Source organism: Anser anser (assembly GCF_964211835.1).
Source record: "Anser anser genome assembly, chromosome: 8".
In the NCBI taxonomy this organism is placed as follows: domain Eukaryota; kingdom Metazoa; phylum Chordata; class Aves; order Anseriformes; family Anatidae; genus Anser; species Anser anser.
In genome coordinates this window covers 20,159,925-20,182,043 of record NC_139728.1, presented here as the reverse complement: position 1 = coordinate 20,182,043, position 22,119 = coordinate 20,159,925, and the positions used below count along the sequence as shown (strand labels likewise).

At 35.1% G+C, this 22,119-nt stretch overlaps 1 protein-coding gene across 6 annotated transcripts in view; it reads right to left on the bottom strand.

Moving 5' to 3' along the window:
* ZZZ3 (zinc finger ZZ-type containing 3) overlaps positions 1-22,119 on the bottom strand; it is a 60,304-nt gene that overhangs the window by 17,132 nt on the left and 21,053 nt on the right. For 5 of the 6 annotated variants that reach the window (XR_014587469.1, XM_083846462.1, XM_083846465.1 and 2 more), the window contains exons 2-3: positions 17,013-17,168; positions 11,588-13,146 (exon numbers count right to left, since the gene is read on the bottom strand). Coding sequence is in view for 5 of the 6 variants with exons in the window: in XM_083846462.1 (XP_083702588.1) it covers positions 11,588-13,095 (1,508 nt within the window). In the remaining variant the exon portion in view is untranslated. Of the gene's footprint in view, positions 1-11,587; positions 13,147-17,012; positions 17,169-18,489; positions 18,806-22,119 lie in introns of those variants that run through there. The other variant, XM_083846464.1, reaches the window with a different exon arrangement.

Below are 22,119 nucleotides of genomic sequence, written 5' to 3'. Positions count from 1 at the left end.
ACTTGGAGACAGGAAATCATACCATACTGTAAGCCTTTAAAAAATGGGTAACTATGTTTAATCCTTTTTATAAGCTTTCTAGTTATGGTAGTCCACTTCAGTTCCTTAATCATGCAGTTACCTGTGGCCACTGATGTTGCAATTACTAAATATAGACTATACGACTATTTCAGTGAATTTTCTTTCTGTTCCCTTATTGCTAAAACAAAGTGAGCACTAATATAATGAATTCCACACATATTACAGAAAAGATCCAGAGGTTACAGAGCTAATGCAAGTTTTTCAATTGACTACCCTGGTAATTGGATAAGGCCTGAAGTGCAGGGAAGTAAACAGCCTGAAGGCAAAGTGCAGGCTTCACACCATCAAGCATTTAAGATTCTGCCTAGACCAACTGTTGCCTCACCCCCCAAAAAGTTAATTTTCTTTCCACTTACATGTAATAGTTGAAAACACAAGATACAGTCCTAAATTTTTTAGTTGAATACTAAAATGCTGAGTGGATTTAAAGCCAGCATGATATAAATATATTATGGATCTATTATTATTTAAATTTGTCTGTACATATTCAGGTTATATTCAATTGAGACCAGAAATGCTTGTTCAGTAACTAATGCAATTATTCCTGAACAGGCAAAACAAAGAACTTCAGAAATAAGTTCTGTGAAGGTAGTGACAGCACATCATAATTGGCCTGAGAAAATACTGCAATTCAAAGGGTTATGGGTTCACAGGAAGCACCATAGGTGGAATTAAAATCTTCACTTAGTTTTTACCAATAACATCGGATTACTGCCTATCTTTCCATAATTGAGTTCAAATGGAAAGAAATGACAACTAGGGAGGAGGAACAAAATAAGAATATCAAACTCTCTATTACTTCCACTCCTCATCAGATCTGTTTAAATGGGGGGAAATGTGCACTTTAGGTCTTGCTTTGCAAACAAAACACAGAAAATACTAGCCCTCAAATACATCGTTAACATATTCCATATTCATGTACTTGATATTTGCTAAATACTGCATTCTCTCTGAACCACTGTTCTTCCTTTTATATTCTAACACAACTTTTTAACTGACTATATAATAATGCACCTGCAAATAACCCTAAGTTTTGAACTAATACAGTTTTCACATGGTTGTACAGGCTTTCCGCTCGACAATCCTACACGACTGTAAGAGAGCCAAGAATTTCTCTGAAAAAGCAGTAAGTCAAGCAACACATGTTGAACACTTTCTCAAAGTCTGTCTGTTCCTTTACTACATTAAGCAAAGGACAGAGGTGTCCACATAATTTCCACAACACTTCAAAAATAAAGCAGCTAACAATTTTATGATACATCTTCCAGTTCCTTTGTAAATAGGCACAACAATGAGGATTCAGACTACTTCCTGCAGCTGAGAACTAACATTCTCCAAAATTCAAAAAGCCTAGTGAACATAAGACACAGGAAGGAGAAAGTAGCTGCACCTCAGTTCTCCACACTCTGCTGTAAAACTGGGTCCATACTTCAACAAGGCAACCAAAAAGCAACCATCTCTACATTATCAGCAACCACTACAGAATTTCCCGTGAAGCATCTGTGAGGAATTACCAAAGAAAATGAACTCACATTCTCTGCAAAAACAAAACCAAGACATACGACTAAATATACATTATCTGAGTAAACCTGCAGTCAGTTGTATCACCTACAGTGATGGAAGGAAAGCTTCTCTCAGTTCAAATCACAAAATTTTTGGAACATACAAAACCTGAAGCACAATTTATTTTTTAGGAAGACTCATTTTCTGAATGCACTTCTGTGTTTCCACAACTTCTATAGTGAAACACTATAGCGAATGACTTAGCAGCAGCCTGTACACGAGGTCATGTCATTCAGCATGTTTTAGTAAATCAATTTCAGTATTGCAGGAAGAGTCAGATGCTAGTTACTGCTTGCTGAAGGTTTCTCCTTTCTTCAAGGGGAGAATGTACTGTACTTCAAATCTTAAGTGAACGAGTGATCTGACAAACATGCTACAAAGTGAAGATTTTAACTTTTAGGCAGTTGATTCAAATCAGTGAATGGGATGAAAAGTAACGAGTGAGGCTTTTCAGTTAAACATATTATTAGTTAATATATATTATATATTATGTAAATGTAAAGCATCAGTTTTGTCCTGCTGGACAATGTAAGGGGCAGCCATAAAAACGTGCCAGGCCCTCCTCTGAAAATAAGCCACCCAAAGGGTCTTCATCCACAAATGCTTAAGAACACATGAGAAAACCGTATGCCACTGGTCCTCTCTCATCCATAAATAATTTCCATTTCAAGTATCTATCTAAAGTAAACTCACACAATAAACTTGAAATTTGCAAGAGCTATCTCAGCACACTACAGTGTGAATTTATTGAATTTTTCTTATCTAATATTCCAACATAATTATAATGCAGGTAGAGACAGTAGTATTCTACTTTCCCCTCAGGTGAAAATAAACAGAAGTTGTAACTGAAATCCCTTCAACCTCAAGGTTTAGTCCTTATTTCCTAATGTTAACTAATTTATCTTGATCAACCTTACATAATCACCTCTAAAGTAATGATACAAATTCTCACATTTACTTCTTTATATAATCACACGTGACTTTGACCACCTCATAGTTTCACAGAGCATTCAGACAGGCTATCTTACACACACATCGCTGAAAGCTTACTACTTGCTTTTAGTGTGACCAATTACGGATTTAAAACACTTCCATTATTATCACAAACAATCTGTTCCCTTATTATTTAAATATATTTATCACTGGCAGACCACTATTGCAAATCTATGCAGTATTTTTAAAAAGATGGCAATACACAAAACAGCTTTATAAAGCTCGCAGGTGACACTTATTAACAAAGGAAAGCTGTAGCGAGGATTTTTTTTTCTTAATATATTAAGTTAGCTTACGGACCTCCCTGTAATTTATTGTCTGCCTGCTCTCGGAAATTACTTGCAGGTTAAAAAAACAGTGAATAAGTCAACCACATTTGCCACACAATCACCACTCAGTATCACGCGAAGACATGTATTTTGTTGACTAACTAAAAACAAGCGACTTGTCCTCTCCTGACCAAGAAAATGCTGTGAAGCTGTCAGTCATCACTTTCCAATCCCCAAACTAGCTGCATTTCTACAGTTGTCTGAATATAGTTCACAATATAATAAGTACTATGGTAACAAAACTTTTGGGGATTAGAAGGTAAAAATATGCATGCCATAATTTGAATGTTATGACATCTGAAAATTTTATTATTTCTCATGCAGGTAGGATTTATCTTAAATGAAAGAGTATACTTTTTAAATAAAAAATGGCTAAAATATATGTAGAAAAAATACCTACAGTAAAACAAACTTGTTTTGTAATTTGTAATTCTAAGAACTCTGTGCACAATCAGTATCTATCATTCCTTGGGAGGCTTTAAGCAAGTCTTTGTTTTAGTGCCATCTACTGGCACTGTAGCAAAGTACGTATTAAAAAATGCTTTCCTCATCATTTATCACTCTGGAATTTGGCATGCTATCAGCAAATCAGAAAAAAACTTTATTAGATGCTAAGCTAAGAAAGGATTGGTATTAAGCGGATTGTATTAGAAGACTGAAAATTAATGTAGTAAATTAAGTAAATACACTTAATTTAAATTTACACAGGTATATTTACACAAGTAAATAGAAGAAAACGTACTTAGAATTTCTAGTTTAACCCAAGGCAGCTATAGTACCAGATCAGCTTCCCAAAGAAATCTTCAAGTCAGATCAAACAGAATCATCTCCTTTCAAAGACATTTTTTTCTTTTAATTTAGTTCATAAACATCAGATAAAGTCCCCAGCTTTTAACCTTGGCATGAAGTCTGCAAGATGCAGAAATTTTGACACTAGTTCCCTGCAAATTATTCTACAGTACATTCAAGATTTTTAAAAAATCTATCAGTGCACTGGGGACAAGTGCTGGGATTCACACTAATGCGAGACTTGTAGAACATATGACAGCAACACGGAAGCAGAAGAGACTGATGAAGCGGGACGCTTTTTTGATATTCCTTCAGAAACAGGAGACTTAAAGGGTATAATCAAAATAGGCATATATCAAGTCCCATCAGGACAAAAGCACCTTTCCCTGAAGAAAGCAGCACATGGTAGGTTTTCACTTACCTAATACTTTGGTACTGTGACTAAGGTAATCCACTTAGGACCCATTTTGTAACTCACTATGAAACTGCTTTCCACTACAACTTTAACTCTTTATATGTACTGTAATTTATTGTACTTTATCCATACATAGTATTGATACTTCAGAACACCTAAAAGACTTCTGAGATAACTAAATAATTAAACTATCTCCATTTTTATACATGAAACAACAACAAAGCATGCACTAAGTGACTTCTGCTGGTAACAATAAAATGTTCATGCTGTAGGAACAAAACAATTTTTAAAACAAAGAATTATTCACTTTTTTTTTTGTGTGTGTAGAGAATGAAAGAGAGGGAAGAAGTAAGGAAGTAAAGGATTAAAATGTGTTTTTTTTTTTATTAACACCCACTATAATAAACCATGAAGCAAACACATTCGGGCCTTCACTTTGGAAACAGAACTTTTAAAGTTTCTTATATGAATCAAGAAACTATCTTCAACTATGCAGAGCAAAACAAAGATGGACAAAGAGATACGCAACGAGAAGTTAAAAATCATGTACCCATCCCTATCAAAGCCTGAATATACAGGAAACAAAACCCTAGCATCTTTTCTCCTCTTAAAATAGCATGTAAGTAGTTTGTAGTACCAAAGGAACTCCTATCTTGATAAGAACTTGACAAGATTAAAACAAACTTGAGTATGGGCTGCTCACACAATTCCTCTCTGAAAGACTGACTCTAAAATCAGTTTGTAGTTCATGATAGACATCCTGCCAAAAATTCATATAACATCAGAACAAATATGCAAGACTGGTAATGAAGTTAGCATTTCAAGCTAGGTTAGTTAAAACTGAAGAGTAAAAACACCAGCATTCTCACAGCACACGTCAGTCACTAGGGTCTGGTTATTTTCTTGGTTGCATCATTATGCTTATTAACATTTTAGTGAAATATCTGAACATCCTTATCAGGTAGACAATTACATTATCATTTATTCCTTGCCCCACCAGATATACTTTTATACTGGTACACCAGCACTGAGATATCACCACTTCTGCTTTTGTTTAAAGTGTCACTTGTGTAAAGCCAAAACCAGACCTTTACTCTTACACAGCTGTGCTGCGTGAATAAATTAATACTTAAAAAAAAAAGAACCATGATTTTCCTACAGCATTTGATCTTGCAACTCTGATGTTTCCTACACCTCGAAAACATTTGATTTACTATGAGGATCCTCCAAAAATGGCAAGCATTTCTAAATGACCAGGTGGGAAAATAAATTTCTACCATTGTTCTACATTAAAGTAGTAAATTGGCGGGTTACTCGTTTGTTTTTCATTTGTGCATTTCTTCTCTGTGATTTCCAAGCTGAACAACAAAGTTTGAAAGATAAATGAGTTCCTGCATGGTCTCTCTACAATCTGTCAGTATGGGAAGTGGGAGAGATGGTAAGTGCTGGCTCCACTAAGAGCAAGTCGAGCAGAATTCCGCTGTTACTTTTTGCATACTGGTCAGTCCATCAGCGGGCACGAAGGCACACGCACCACCACCGTGTCAGTCAGCAGGTAAGCAGTCTCTCTCCCAGGACAGGAAGCTACAACAGAGGACTCTTGGAGGTGAGAGTAATAAGAAAGAAAAGCAGGTATCAGGCAAACGAGAAGAGAATTCAAGGAGCAAAGGACACTAATCCAAGAGAAATCAAGCTTTGTTTTCCACAGGATGCATTATTTAAATGAGGATCACTCTGGGGTTGATAGTGCTGTTCACCAGGATTGCACTGTGGCTGACAGCAAGATAAATATATTCAGAGAAAGAAAAATGAATTTGACAAATGTACTTGACATTTAATAGCTTCTGGGATAAGCCTATTACTGGTGAGAAAAAAGCAGATGTTGCACACGCCCAAGACATTACCTCTTGCAAATTAAGAACTCTATTATTTAGTGTTTATTGGGCAGTTTATGTAATTATAAATCATGATTCTATGAATATGAAAATACTCTTACTAAACATTTCTTTGATCTTGCAATAATTTTATATCATTTACAACTTTTTCCATTGATAAGTATATAGAAAGGATGTTATAAAATATAATAATGCTGGCAGAAAAAAATAAACCTGAATATTTTAAGCTGGTGTAAAATATAACCAGAACTTGATTAATAAATCTGGTTGTATGCCCATTACAGGAGCATGATATGATTTAGTAACACAATTATCTGCACTACCAATCTGCAGTTGATCAGAAACTCATACTAGGAGTTTTTAATTGATTTCTTATTTTTCTATGTTGCAGATAAATTAGTTGTAGCATTCAAATTCTACATGAAATGAGATTTTTAACTTAAAGCCGATTTAATGTTTTGTTACTTCCCAAGAATATAGATCCATCTACCAGAGAACAGAACCTACTCCTTGGGGATGGTGGTGATTGTGTATGCTTAAATTTTACATTAAGATGTAGTTTAAGAAAAATGTTATGCTATGTGCCATACCACTTTATGGTGGAGCAGACTAAGCAGGAATTAAAACACTCTGATCTAATACGTATGGCATATGCGCTTTTTTAAAATTAGCAATTAATTTCTATTATTCTTCAACACAAAAATTTATACTTCATCAATGCTGCCAAATATTCTCCTATAGAGAAATCACGGGTTACATATTTACAAAACAACTGCCTTCTCCTAATGCTCTCCACCTCAGTATGGAATAAAAACTGCCACTGAAAAGTAACTTGATATGCACCAATTCCCTGTGCTCCTGAAAATGATGAAACAATCTAAAACCTGGTCTCCTCAGAATAAAACTGTATGCTGCACAGGAAGACAAGACAAAGATGTTCTGAAAAGTAACACAGGAGGATAATTTATTCTGCGGTACTAGCTACTCATAGCTGCATACCCTCACTACAAAGGAATGTTAGACTACCTTATCTGTACATTAAAATAAATCCACACTGTATGATAAATTTGTCTTTAACTCTGACATATATATCTGAACATATCTGAAAGCATGGGGATAAAATACAGTACTGTTAGAATATTTTTATTCTTAACCAACATACATATGAAGATAGACATCGAGATTTTATCATAAAATATATTCACTGAGAAGTAGCTTGATTTTTAATATTCGTTACCAGCCAGTTAAAGAAAAAAGACGGTGTAGGGAATATTAGAAATTCAGCTTAATGAAAGAGACTGCTACAAAATTATGTTAGAGTTACACTTCAAGAAGACCTAGGCATAACAAATAAATAACTGGTATAGAAAGATGCACGAGACTGTATTCTAGCAAGTCAAGTGCAATAAGACAAACTTTTCAAATCTGATTTATTACACAGAAACATTTCTGACTCACTGAATAAAATACAAATCCAGTACCACAGAAAATGCCACAGATGTTTTTGTTTCTCACATTCATATAATACTGAAAGTTAAACACATCCAAATAAATTAACGGTATTTCTATGAATGGTCAATTAAATCTTATTGGACTATCTAATGTAGTCCAAGTTTCCAAGGCCTCTGCAACAATAAAACCTGCAATAAGAATTCACAAGACTGGGTTTTAAGAGATGCATTAAAATAATTCATTTTAATCTGTCTTCAGATTAAATGTCAGTACAACTATTATAATGTTAAATATTACAAAGTAATAAATGAAAACAAAGATATATGAGAATATTTATTTACTGAACAAACACAGGGTACTATTTCTTGCAACTTAATGCTTGTAGGCAAGTCTTCACGCACAATTCTTGTATTTCAATGGGCTTACCTACAGGCCTAAGTGCTCCCTACAAAGCAAACCACAATTTACATTATCTTAGAAATATACATGAATCTTATACACATGGAAACTCCATCACATTTTCACCTAAAGCCTTCAGTAGCTCCAGAAGAGTGCTGAGCAAAATTTGTCCCTCATAACCTGGTACCTGCCAAACAGTGCAAACTTCCAAAGAGATTAAGAGAAGAAGAAAAAAGAGCACTAAATGAAACAGGACAAAGGGGAAAATACACTGAGAAAAAAATATTGCAAAGATAGAAAATTAAAATAAGCTAACGCACTGTAAGAAACAGACTATAAAAAGATACAGCAAAGAGATATTCAACACTACTAATAAAAGACATATGCAAAACACTAAACACAGCGTATAAAATTTAGCAATGTAAAAATTAAATCAACAAGTTCCGTTTTAATGAAAGTATCTCAAAAGATGATTTAAAGGTTTCTGAGAAAATAAAAGCCAATTTCTCAAATATTCACCAGACCATATTTTTCTGAGGCATTACACCAATATACAAGAAATCAAATTGTGTGTTCAATCACAGGAAAATTAACATTAACAATACTTTACAATTATACAACCCCCTAGATCACTCTGTTACTGTCTACATGAGTGTCTAACACTGCAATAAAATTTATCTTTAGAGATCTTGGATCCTTCTTTGTAGGATGGATATATCCTATTAAAGAGGTTGTGGAGCATCCATTGTTTTGACCTTCTCTCAGAACGATAATATTCCATAATGTGCTTTCTGTAATAATTATTTTTCCTACCGTATCATCCAGTTTTCCCAGAAATATTAACATATGAATGTTGCTTAAAGATGTTAACATTCAAAAAACAACAGACACTCATACAAAATACCACAATATACATTCACTTGTTTTTCTTATAGCAAGTCACATCACCAGCTGTTGAAGGTTATGGTATATTCATATTTTATCAATGTTGCAATAATTTCTTGGAGAGTGTAAATCAGCTGTATGAATGTGTATTAATCAAACTATGTAATGAAACAAGAAATAATTTAAGTCTATAGACATAAATTGATTCTACAACTCAGAGGAATATAGATTTTTTCCCCTCTGTGGCAGATCCAAAGAACGGTATTAATGGCTTGCTGGAGAAATCTGTCTCCTGAACCCAGCCAAGATGCTAATGTCTTTCTGAATTTGCTTTTAAAAGTGAACAGAAACATAAACCAAAGGAAAATATCATCCATAAAGACAAGTTTAATCACAAGCTAATGAAGGACAGAAAAACAAAACCGTATACCATTTGCAGATCTAAGAAGTTTAAGACTAGCATACTTTGCTTAACCAAAAATATCAAAGGCAAAATGAATAGCCTGTACCTGATGGCATGGGAACCCTGGAATTCTTTGTGTCCAAAAAGGGGACATCAGGGAAAACATTTCTGCCAACATCTATTTTTTTAAGCTACCATTTTTGAAAATAATCACCAAATGAGATTAAACAGGGCTAAAATCAATACACAATTCAAAACCCAACACATGAATTAAGAGTACCCTGTAATAAATGTTGATGTATTTTAAATCTGTAAAAGAATGTATTGTACTGTATTTGATTAACTTTTGAACTATGGAGTTCCAGATAAAGGAAAACAGCATTCAAATACCAAATATAGATTTAAGTTCTTTAGAAAGATCACATTATCATGAGGAACCATCAGAATACTAGATTTATTTTCTTTCAAATATAAGCCCTACAGCCCCCGCAAAGCTGCCCATAATTTTCCAAAAATAACAACATGCTTTTAAAGGAAAAAGAGTATCCAGTTAAGTAACACTACCTTCAGAAGCATGCTTCCCTTCTCAATAGTAGGGATGACTTTCTTGATCTAGGAGAGAATTCTAGTTTTGACTTTGTTTTACCACCAAATATCAGTAAAATATAAGATAGGATAAAAAACATAGCACTTTTTTCAGAATTCTGCGTTCAGACAGCAAGTTAATAGAAAGCTACCAAGTCCTAGTTGCAGGTGATCTGTACAAAGATCCAATTTCAAAAGCTCTAACAAACAGCCTGCCAGTGTGAACAACAACTAGTCACATTTTCAGAGCAACAGTATATATTCAAAAGCTAACACTAGGGCATATTCCTGAATTTTTTCAAGAACACTTTGGATCTTTGTTTAATTGTTAGGGAAAATCAAAACACTTTTTTCCCCCCACATTTACCTTAAAGTTCAGATTTTGATTTAAAGAACTGTGCATTTTGGACATATTTAATTTGGAAGATGTTAAAATGGAAACTACATCTAAAAATCTGATCTAATCTTCATCACTCTTCCTAATGAATACCAAGTAAGTGGATACAATACTATTATATCTTTGTAGTAACGGAACTAGTAAAGTCATCCCATATACAGATTAAAAAATTTCAAAAGACAACAGTCCATTTTTCCCATTTACAATTTTTCCATTTACAATTCTATCTAGCAGGACAAGTGTCCATATACTTTGGACTGATGGCTGAAGCTATAGATAGTTCATCATTATTTTAAAATACTAGTTTGTGTCAACCATGCTCTAATCCATAATTTTCTCTGATTAAAATAATGCATTCATATCCAATATTGAGCAAAATTTGATCATGAAAATAATGCAACTCTAATATCCCCCCCCAAAAGCAGGCAAACTTCTGCTGGATTAAACAATCATCTCTGCTTTGTGCCCCTTATTCGTAGTGATTGTGCTGTGATTATTACAGAAACTACTAGCAATGGCTTTAGCTCTCCACATGAAGCAAACTGAAGATGATCTGAATTTGGCCCTTCAGTACTCACAACAAAATGCAGAGCATCTACTAAACGGCAAAACGCACAAGTCAAAAGTGTAACAGACTGCACAATAAAAACTGCCACAATCTATTATTTGAAGACAAATTTTCTCCACGTAAACTTTCTTCACTGAGAAAAGCACCCTTTTGTTTTAAAGATCACTGTCACAGTTATCATGTATTTACAATTACTGCAATTCTCTACTTACAGACATTTAGATGATAAATATAAAACCATATCAGTACTCTTTTCTACTAATAATCAGAATGTATATATATTTACTTTTAAATGAATATAAACAACAGTGTAACATAACTTATTCTGGAGAAATTTCTCAAATTGATGTGTTTAGAAAATTTACCTTCCTTAATATGATAACGGAAAGTCTTTCCCATGAGCATGAAAACAAGGTATCTAACCTTAAATTCTATATACAACAGAATGTCAGCTTCATAAGCTGTCTGTGCTGTGTCTATTAGATACGCTGATAGGTAACTGAACTGTTTCTAATTAGGGGGTCGTAGATTCTTTGTTTTGCTTCCAGCTAGCTTTCTAGAGAAAAGAGATAACAGATGTGCTTCCAAAAACAATTTCTGGCCAAAGAACTCATATCACTAGAAATGTATAAACCACATTGCTGTACCATACTGCATATTAAATAGAGAGTTTAATTTTGTTTGGGGTAGAAACAAGGTAGAAAAATGAAGATTGAAGACCATGAAAATTATAAAGCATTTAAGTTTTTGTGACAGTACTTTAAATACTTATTAATTTACGTATTTTTGTAAGAAACAAAAGCAGAATTCATGGTTACCATAGTTACACATACTCTTTGTTGTGTTTCAATGCCACATGATCTGATTCAAAGTAATACACATCAGGCTCTTCCTCATCGTCCTCTGCAGCGTGGTTGTTGGCACTCTCTTTGGCAGATGGTACATATCCAGCAACAAGCCTAGCCTCAGAAAGTGGCTTTCTTAGTCCATCACTCCCATGGTCTGTATTACAATTCCTCTCTTTTTCATTCAGTTTAATTTCCTCAGAGTTTTTGGGAGATCCATTGATATTATTAATACCTACAGGTACATTCTTTTCAGTGGGACTAAGATTATTTTCCTCAACCTGTCCGTTTTCTCTACAAGGAGAGTTATTTTTAGTAGGGCTACTTCTGGCAGGGGCAGCCCTTCGTGGTGAAGTTCTCAATGTATATCTGTGTTCTTGAAGTTCTGAAATAGATGTCATTTGAGCTGAAACACAGTCCAGCACTGAAGAATGTGGTTCAGGTTCACCTGAGATTGATGTACTGTCATGATGAGTATTCGGGTTGCTATTGGTGTTTTCAGCACACTGTTCCTTAGAGGCACTGCTATCTCCTACTACATCTACTTCCTCCTCAGAATCCCTCAACAAAGATGACTGGATTTCAGAAAAGGACCCCGTAGCTGGCTCATCTGCCTGATTAGCATGCTCCTCAGGCAAGCAGTCATTTATTATTTTATGGTCCTCTAACTTTACCTGTTCTTGAGAGTTTGTGCAAGGCACATAATGGTCTACAACACTGTCCTCCTTGCTGCTATTGAGCAACAATGAAGAATGGGCAAATGAGTTTCCATTTTCTGCTACTGTTTTATCCTTGGGTGTACAGGAGCCAGCATTGTTTTGCTTAGCGTTCCCATCAAACTGACAGTCATCACAGTTTAAAGAATTTGAGTCTCTCTCGCCAACTCCATTGACAGTCTGGTAGCCTGCGATTTCTTCAACTACTGCAGAATTATTAAATCCTTCTGCACACACATTCACCTTTTTAACTTCCCTTTTGTCACAATCATCCAATATAAGACATCGACAAGCTCGCTTAGTCCCAGGAGAGAGCGCATCATTGTCCGACACTAAACTTTTACGTTCCAATGATTCCTTCTCTGTTTTAGTAGGCAAGTCTTCTTCTGAACTGTTGGGTGCCTCTGAACGTAGACAGCGCTTAATTCTTTTCAATACTGGTGATACAGGTTCTCCTTGTCTTTTCTCACAATTTTCCACAGTTTGTTTATCAACATTATCTTTTTCTGAAGTAGAAAGCCCTCTCTTTCTAGGGCTCACCCATGATTCCCGAGCACTCTGTTGTTTCAAATCAGTAGTTCTTCCACCGTTACTTCCCTTCTGAGTTTGCACAGACTCTGGCCTCTTCTTTGGTGACCTCGATCGTACTTGAGGATGGGGTGAAACTTCCTCTGGATGAGCAATACTACGGTTTCTTAATGTTCGACCACAAAAGTTTTCATCCAAACCATTTAAACCCACTGTTGATCTTGTAACACGAGTAGATCGAGAAGCAGCCATACTATGGCAAGTCCCTAAAGTATGTTCATCATGATCCACTCATTGGGAAACCTTCAAAAAAATAAACAAGAATTAAAAAAAATACAGAACCACCTACAGACATAGCGATTTTGAGGAATATATTACCACATTTATCTAATGTAAAACTGAACATGTATATTCAATATGTTAATATGACTCCTTTCTATGCCAATAAATTAGGACATTAAATAAGTTTAGCATGGAAAAGACCTCTAAGGTCATCTATTTCAACTTGTTTAAAACACAAATCACTCAGGTCTAACCTCATGCTCAAATAAAATTTAAATGAGGTTACATACGACTACTTCCAGTTGGGCCTTGAGAACTTCCAAGTACAGCCTCTCAGGGCAACCTGTTCCAGTGCTTAACTGTCCTCATAGGGAAAAACAGTTTTGTTATATCTAGGTGGGATCTCCCCTCTTTCAACTTTCGATCACCATCTCTCATTCTTGCACTATTTACATGAACAAAAAGCCAGGCTCTAGTGCCTCAATCTCCTCTGAAGTACTAGAACGCTGTCCTCCCAAGCCTTCTCAATTTTTAAACTTTTCACGTAGCTGCTTGGATGAATCATCACCTACATGGGATTTAAGTAAATTCAGACTCAATGCTAAGTTTAAAACATCTAGTTTGAGAGTGTATTTGAGACTTCTGGCTGAAACATAGGAGCACTCGATCTGCCCAACCTGAAAAAAACATTTTTCATAAAAATCATTTCAGTCTTATACCTTTTTTATTCATTTCATCTCTAAAAATTCAACATGTCAAACTCCACATCACCACGAATCTGTCATAATATGCATGATAATGAATAGATTCACGTTTGTACATAATGGCATACCATCCCCTTTTCCATCTAGCTGAATTCCAGATTTCAGGAACCTGTTCCACTAACATATGATGTGAAAGCTTAAAATTTTAAATATGGAATCAAACCTTTTACATGCTATTTCGAAAGGCAGAAAACGACAAATGGAAGAAAATTGTTTTATGAGTTTTTTTTTTTTTATATTCAGCAAGAAGAGAACAAAAATAAGAGCACAGATTCTCAGAATTCTATTAAGTGTCAGTTGGTCCTAGAGCAGAAAAGAGAGAATGGGACAAGTCCAGTACACCTCTTAAGCAATTAAAGTTTGACACAATTAGTATTAATTGTAATAGTAATTACAACTAGTAATGCTGTCTGCTTAGGTGTTCTTAGTGCAAGCAGTCTTTCATAGCAAAAGAAATGTACGCTAAAACTATTGTTTGGTATAGCTATATATACAATTAATACAAAGTGTTTCTTCTTAACTATAATAATATGAAAAAACAACTCTAGCATTTAGCTTTGTTAATATAAAGCTTGTGAACTCTGAAAATCACTGAATACAAAATCAGTCTGACCCTAATATATTACTGGTAGTAAACCACAAACAACAACTAAAAAACAAGCAAACTGTTTTTATACTTAAAGTCATAAATTAACAGAAGTCAATTATAGAATACAGAAACCTTACTCTCAAGGAGCTTCTGGCTTTAGCAGCATTTGAATGAGCAATGGCTATACAATTCTTCTCTCTAGCTTTTCAGCTAGCAAGACGACAAACTGAAGGTTGGTGGGAAGAGGAAGTTTTGCTGATCTGAAGAGGACAGATTTTCATTACCAATTAATTCTGACAGCATAAACTATACCTCATACAGTACCCTGACTATAGTCTCAGCTATATACTGTAAATGCTCAGTAGTTTAGTTCCAAATCAACAATCAATCAGGTACGATGGACAGTAGTTCCTTTGGTCCCACTTAAAAAAGTGCTGTTTGAAAATCTCAAGCATAAACCTGGAAACAGAGACTTCCAAGGTACTGAACAGGTAAAACTCTAACCCAGTCAAAGCAATAAATGTGAATAAGACAGGAGACTTTTGAATTTCTAATACATACTTTAAAACATAAATATAGTAGATTAACTGAAAATGTTTCTCTTAATTCACAAGTATCTTTCTTTTCCTAAATACATTCCAAAGCAAAACCCCAAAATAAAACATTAATTAATACCAGTTATGAACAGTTCTAATTTGGCTAGGACTGAATAGAACTTGCTAAATCTCAATCAACCACACAGAGCAGCAATATAAATTTAAATTCAGCATCACACCTCTCTACAAAGTCATTGCTGCAATTCCTTTTTCAGGTAAAAATATTTGAGCATAGCATTTTATGGTCATTTTTCAGCTATAGGGCAGGTTCTTTGTACCTTGTATAAAACATGGCAACTCTGAGCTTCATAATGCAGGCCAATCAAAAAGGAGAGGAAAGGCAGAAAAAAAGCCATTAGGATACCAAAGATAGGAGGACAATTTGTTTGGGAGTTGTTTCTTCTGTTTGTTTTTGTTTTTTTTTTTTTAAACCTGTTTTACCTGTTCAAGTAAATAATGCACACTAAGGAAATTCAACACAACATAGCAGATTTTTGTTAAGTTGGTACTGTGTAGTATGTGGAACTGTTGCTATGAATCTTTAGACAAAATAGTATTCTGCTGTGTACAGCAACATTAAAGAATTCCCCAAACGTATCTAACAAGTCACCAAAAAGCAACGCTGTCAAAATCACCGCTGTGGAGTCCAATGCAGCCCTCAGAGCTTACAATCTAAATCACCTGGTAATTGTGCTACCAGGAACTTCACAACAGACCCCTAGCACACTGTATGTTACTATGCTGGAAAGAGCTCTTTCTCCTGTCTGTTCCCCTCAGTGGAGGCAGAGCCAGGTTTTGGAAGGCCTTCATCCAAGACATGCTGTAGCAGTTGGAGTAGAAGGCCTGTAAGTCAGAAGTGTGATGTTTATACCTTAGAATTCTTGCACTTGCATCCTAGATGTTCTGGAATCTTCCCTACATTCCAAAACTCAGGACAAAGCAAGAAAAAACACTCCTACTTTCCTGCTGTAGAATAATGGCTAGCCCTAGCCACTCTCGCTGTTGAACTGCTAGGATAATACTAAAAGGCAGGCACTTGAACAGCAGCATTTTCCTCAGCCACACACTTCCTGAAAAGCAACATGCCAGCAGTGCTGCTGGAAAACAGTGGACTAGTTGAACCACACTGCACATGTCTTTTCCTTTCCCTTTTTTTTTTTTTTTAAGTACTTCTCCTTTACAGAACACTGACAAGGATGTGCTATATAACCATGTAACAAAGAAAAAAAAACAATTATGAAATGGAATTTTCAAAAGCTCCCCAAACTGAGTTATATTTGTACTGCTAAAACCCTCCTGCTTATTCCTGCTGCCTTACATGAGTATCTATGTCTGTAAAGGAGTGCTGTTTGTATTCCGGGAGATACAGGTGTAAACAACTGCTATCATATTAACTTCCATTTTGTTCAATTAAGAGTAACAATTCAGGACAAAGTGCAAGTTCTCTGATGAACTCTGTCTTAGGAGCAAATATAAATAGCAAGATAGCAAATGGGGAAAACATCAGTAGTTGAGCTGAAGAGGTAAAGAAACTAACGATATGTTGTCCACAATAGTTGTTTGTAACTATTTTCTGCATGCGTCAACTTGCCTGTATATTCTCCCCTTTAACGTACAAGCTCAGTACTTTCTAGAGAGCATTCTCATTTGAGAAGGAACCCAAACACAAAAAACAAGGTCATTTAGACACTCCATTTCACCTAGGTTTTGTGATTAAGCCTAGCATACATAAGGATCAGTAACTGACATTTGAAACAGATATTGATAAAATAAAACAAATTCCAATGTACACTTTGGCAAGAAACTACTGTTAAACTCGACAAACTAGAAATAATATACAAGACAAAAATCTTAACTGATTTGCTGCTGTTATTTGCTAAAGAAAGAAACCTTACAGAATAATCTGTTATTTACTTAGTACAAAAAGTAAAATCTTACCATTGCAAAACTAGAAGAAATATAAGCTTCTGATGTTTCATACAGCAGACTCCCACTGCACCACTCTAACAATATCAAACACCATTGCTGACATCCGTGAGGTAATCCAAATGCTTTTTACTAGTTTATGCCATCACATTAGCAAGATTTTGAAAACTGTTGAGAAAAGGACAAAGGACATCAATAAAACATGGAAGTTATTTCATTAAAAATTAAGAAAAATGCAACAGTATATAGTAAAGAGTAACGGCTTTCCTAAGAAGCAATTACCAGTTTTACAAGTGTCCTACATAAAAAACAGTATGTTATAAAGTAATTAAGAATGTGAAACGCTAATTCAGGTTTCAAATGTAAAATATCTTTCTTGGATTAAGTGACTCAGTATAGTACACTCACGATATGCGAGAAAATGAATTCACAAAGGAGTCATGGTATTCAAACCTCGGAAGATACTTCAAGAGACACAAGAAAGCAAGTAGTAAAAAAATATAGATTACAATGAATTATGAAATACTTTATTAAATATATTTTATAATTAGATACATAGTGAAAAATAATTATTCTGCTATTCAAATTTCACCAAGTTAAACTTAAAATCTACATTAGCTCTAAATCCCTGATCTACCCTTAATTAAGTGACATGCTTTCCAGAGTTCACACCAAACCTATTCTTCTCACAAGGAAAACAAAAATACCTTGTTTACAGTGGAAGTGAACCAATTTTGACATCGAAACACAGAAATAAATGTACAGAATAAAAAGCCACCCTATGCTTCCAGCTGTCTCCGGAGTATAGGCACCAGTGCCAACACCCAACAGCCATTAATGAAGAATCACACCAGGAATCACATTTAACCTAAGAACACCCGGTATTATGGAGGCACCAGAGATCCCTGTGGAATAGAGATTACTGAATCTTTCTTCCTCTTCTATTGAATTCATTAGAGCAATCTTATTTTCATACTGAAAATTCAGAAACTTCATGGTGCAAACCACAAGCTGACAGGTTTCTCCACATTTGTCTTTCTACACCATTATTATATTTGGATTATAAATGTAAAAAGCCTTGGGAAATTGTCTTGTTTACTTTGAACTTACTAATAATATCATATTGGTAAGAGTTGAAAATGAATTCCCTATCATGTTACCAATTCAAAATATAAATTCATCTAGGTAAGAACAGAACAGTTTAATTGTATCTAGTTATAGAGAAATTCAATAATAAAAGATATTTCTACAATGATGTTAAATGAAGTATCACAAATTCTATTACATGGCTAACTAAATCAATTGAGATTTCAATTATTCAGTGGAATTTCTGAATTTAACAAACAGCAGGGAGCTGTCAAAATAAAAGACAAATAAAGAACGGAAAAACAAGAAGGCAAGGAAAAATATTTGAAAACCCAAGAGGTAAATGACTGAAAAGAATAAGCAAAAAGGCACAGCAGCTACCTAGCTGTAACCAGGAACATACCCAGAACGCAGAGATGGACTCCATGAAGAGCTCCAATATGAACTGACTTCAGGCTGTTTTCTCCCCCCACTATATCAAATTTCTTCTGTTTTTAATACCCTGGTATATTCTCAGTTACTTAAACCTGTAAAGTTATCTTTCCTATTGATCCCTTTAAATGTAACTTTACGTAACTACGAAAAGTAAAGACAGATTTTGACAAATTCTTGCAAAAAAAAAAAAAACATCATACCACAACAAAAATGCCATTGCTCGGTAGTGTTGGTAAAACTTAAAATACAGGAAGAGCGTAAGACACTATAGAACTGTAAGTCAAACATAAGAAATCCTAATCTCAAAAATTTTAATTACTTTACCAGTCCATAAGAAATGGGCATTTGTGTAAGTTGTTTCAGGAATGGCTGAACTAGCAATGGTAGGCTTTCCACTGATTGGTATACTTCGTCTCCCCTAATTTCCTCTCCTCCAAAACCACCCTATTTTACTCCCTGCGGGGGAGAAACCACCTCTGCTGTGCCTTCTGGCCTTTTGGGAGAACAAGATTTCTGAAACAGCTGAAAGAATATAAATATCACATTAGGAGAAACCAAGGTGGAAAAAAAAAAAACGATTTTACCTAGTCAGGACTTTTTGTTACCTGCTTTGCAAAAACTAAATTGACCAAAGAAACCCACCAAACCCCAAAACAAACCTTTAATCAGGATACACTGAAATGACTGCACCTTGATTACTGCTTAAAAACTAGAAAAATAAAAAAAAAAATACCAAGAACTTACTGAGTTCTATGTTCGTCAACTTAGAAGTTCATTTGGCAAAAATGTCTTGATAATAAACTATTTCTGTATATTTCAAAACTAATTAGAATGATTTTTTTTCATCTAGAACAAACACACATTCCATGGTTGAGAAGTTCACTGGCAGCCTGATCTTATGTTTTGGACACCACTCTTTAGAAAGTATGAGTTGGAGCAAGGTATGCAAGGGAAACTAAACATGCTTCAAGGATTAAAGCTTTCTTCAGGGAATGAAATCAACCTTTAAAAAAGCAAATATTGCAATAAAGACTCTAAAGAATTAGCCAAGAAACAACATGGTCTGGTGCGTGTGAAGTCCACTAAAAACGAAGGAGTGAGAAATTACAGATTAATGTAGAATGTAACGCAGATGGAGACAAAGCTTTAAAGTAAGAGACTCTGAATTCGTCTCCCATCTGGAGAGATAGGTAAGCACTGAGACACAAGTGGTGATACTGAAACCTTATAGGGAATGGTCATACATTAATCAGTGCGGCACTTCTTCACAGTCAGACTGAAGGGTTACACAGCTTTATGTGGACTTCCCCGATAAACACTGCAGTCAGATTATTAAGTTAACCAGAAGCCTATTTAGCAAATAGGCTAGTAAATACTGACTTGTGTGTACAAAAAACCTCCTGCAACAGGGGAAACAAATTTACACAGAGATGGATACAAACACTTGAAGACAGCTCCTTCCTAAATATGTAGAATAACCCATTTCTTAACTGGGTTAAGCCAGCTCTGGGTATCTGGGAACCAAGTACAAGTCAATTATTTAAAGGAATCCCAAGAACTAACAAACACATACACAGCTAGAGAGACAAAGTACATTCAACATAGCCTTAAGCTAGAAAAGCAACATTAAAGAAGAGTTCTATATAGGAACATATGGGGCGTATCTGCATAGAGGACCTGAAAGGAGCAAAGCACCACAGCCTCTACTGTAATTGTGTAGTGGTGCTTTATATATCTGGTACTTAGAGTGGATATATTAACTTTAAAAAAACACACAAAATTTCATACCTGTGTGGTAGAAAAAAAAAGAGAGACCCTTGCAGCAGGAAAGTCTCTAATACTTATTTGCTATCGCATATTTTATGGCAACGGACAATAATCACAGCCTTCCACATCAATTCAACCCTAGAAAATAAAATACTTCATTCATCTCATCTAGATTATAATGAATCATTTTTATATGATGAGAAATTATCTGTTCTCTTCCTATTCTTCTGTGTCTCAACTAATAATCTATTTCTATTTGTGCACAATGATAATATGCGTGGCCATAAAGATCAACATTTTCCTCTGTGCAGATACTACAGCTGTGGACATCTGCTAGCAGTAGTGTTCTTAAGTCCCATACCGCAGTAAATCCCCAAATCTGTTATTGGTTTAGTTACCATTTACAAGAACAAGTGTGACACACACACACAGTCACCCCCTCCTGGTTTATTTTCATTCTGTTCTAGATCTGTGGGACCATGCCTGCCTCTGCCTGAAAGGAAGATAGCACAATTTGCTAGTTCAGTCACAAGTCTTTAATCATACTTCTGTCAACACAACTGGGGAGTCCTTGATATATATTGGGTTTTTTTAAAGCATTGCATTTTATTCTTTACACAAAAACTGTGTCAGATTTTACATTGCCTGTTTCAAATTGTAATACCTCAGAAGCAGCATCGCTTTTGCACACATCTCTTTAATATTGAAACAAAGAACATTTTCTGGGAAGGAAAACAAAACAAAACAAATCCATGCCGATGACAGTAAGATGGTATGATTTGAGTTTAAGACTGTGTCAAACTAGATAAATTATGAACAATGTCCACTCTATTATTCTGTATCTTATCCCAGTCTAGCCCCCTAATTTTGAAATGCTGCTTCAAGTGACCTAGTGTTTTTCTACACCACTATTACAAGGTACTGAACGTAACTGTTAAAATAACTATGATTTTCACACAAGTATGTAGAAAAATCTGCCACATTTCTGAACCTATAAACATTCTCTCTTTCTTTCAGAGCCTCTCCAGAAGCACTCTGAACTGCCGGCCACCATTTACATGTTAGGACAGAGCAGTGTACCAAGAACCTCCTCGTGGTGGATCAGAGTGCAGATACAAAACTGAGAGCCCAAGTGGCTCTTCTCAAGCCTCTTTCTAAATTCTACTTCTCCTAAGACTCCATCAGAGTTGACAAACCGTGCTTGATCTGAGTTGATTTGTAGTTCAGTCTTCTACATTAAAGCAGTTTAACAAAGAAAATGCATAACATTTATCATCAATCTCCTGTTTGTCATTACGGTCTATTATGCGTGCGGCATACATTCTTATCAATTAGGGTATCCATACATTAAGCACATGCACACAATCTTTAATCACTAGCAGGACAGTATTTACTGCATGCTATGGACCTTTGCAGAGGGAGTGGTGTTACATCTGCTGGTTTTCTATTTTCCACATCAAATTATACCAACGGTATCTTGAATAGGCTTTTGTGTTCTGACTGCCTACATATCTCCCGCTCATTATGCCGTTTACACCTTCTTATCAGCTATACATTCCAGACCATATTATTTGAGTGACAGAAGCAGCAATTAGACTATACAAATTTTAAGCTTGCATAGTACTACTTAAGCATGTATCCCAAAAGTAAAGAATATTCAGGGATCACTTATGCTACAAAATAAAACTGGGGCATCTCTGTGCTAGAAAATAGCAATTCGTAAATCCTCCGTAGAGCAGCAGTATGTTATTTAGAACATCTTTAAAAATGGAAAGTTCATTGTATCAAATGAAAACTGCAGAAGCTAGTGACGTAAACACAATCTAATCAC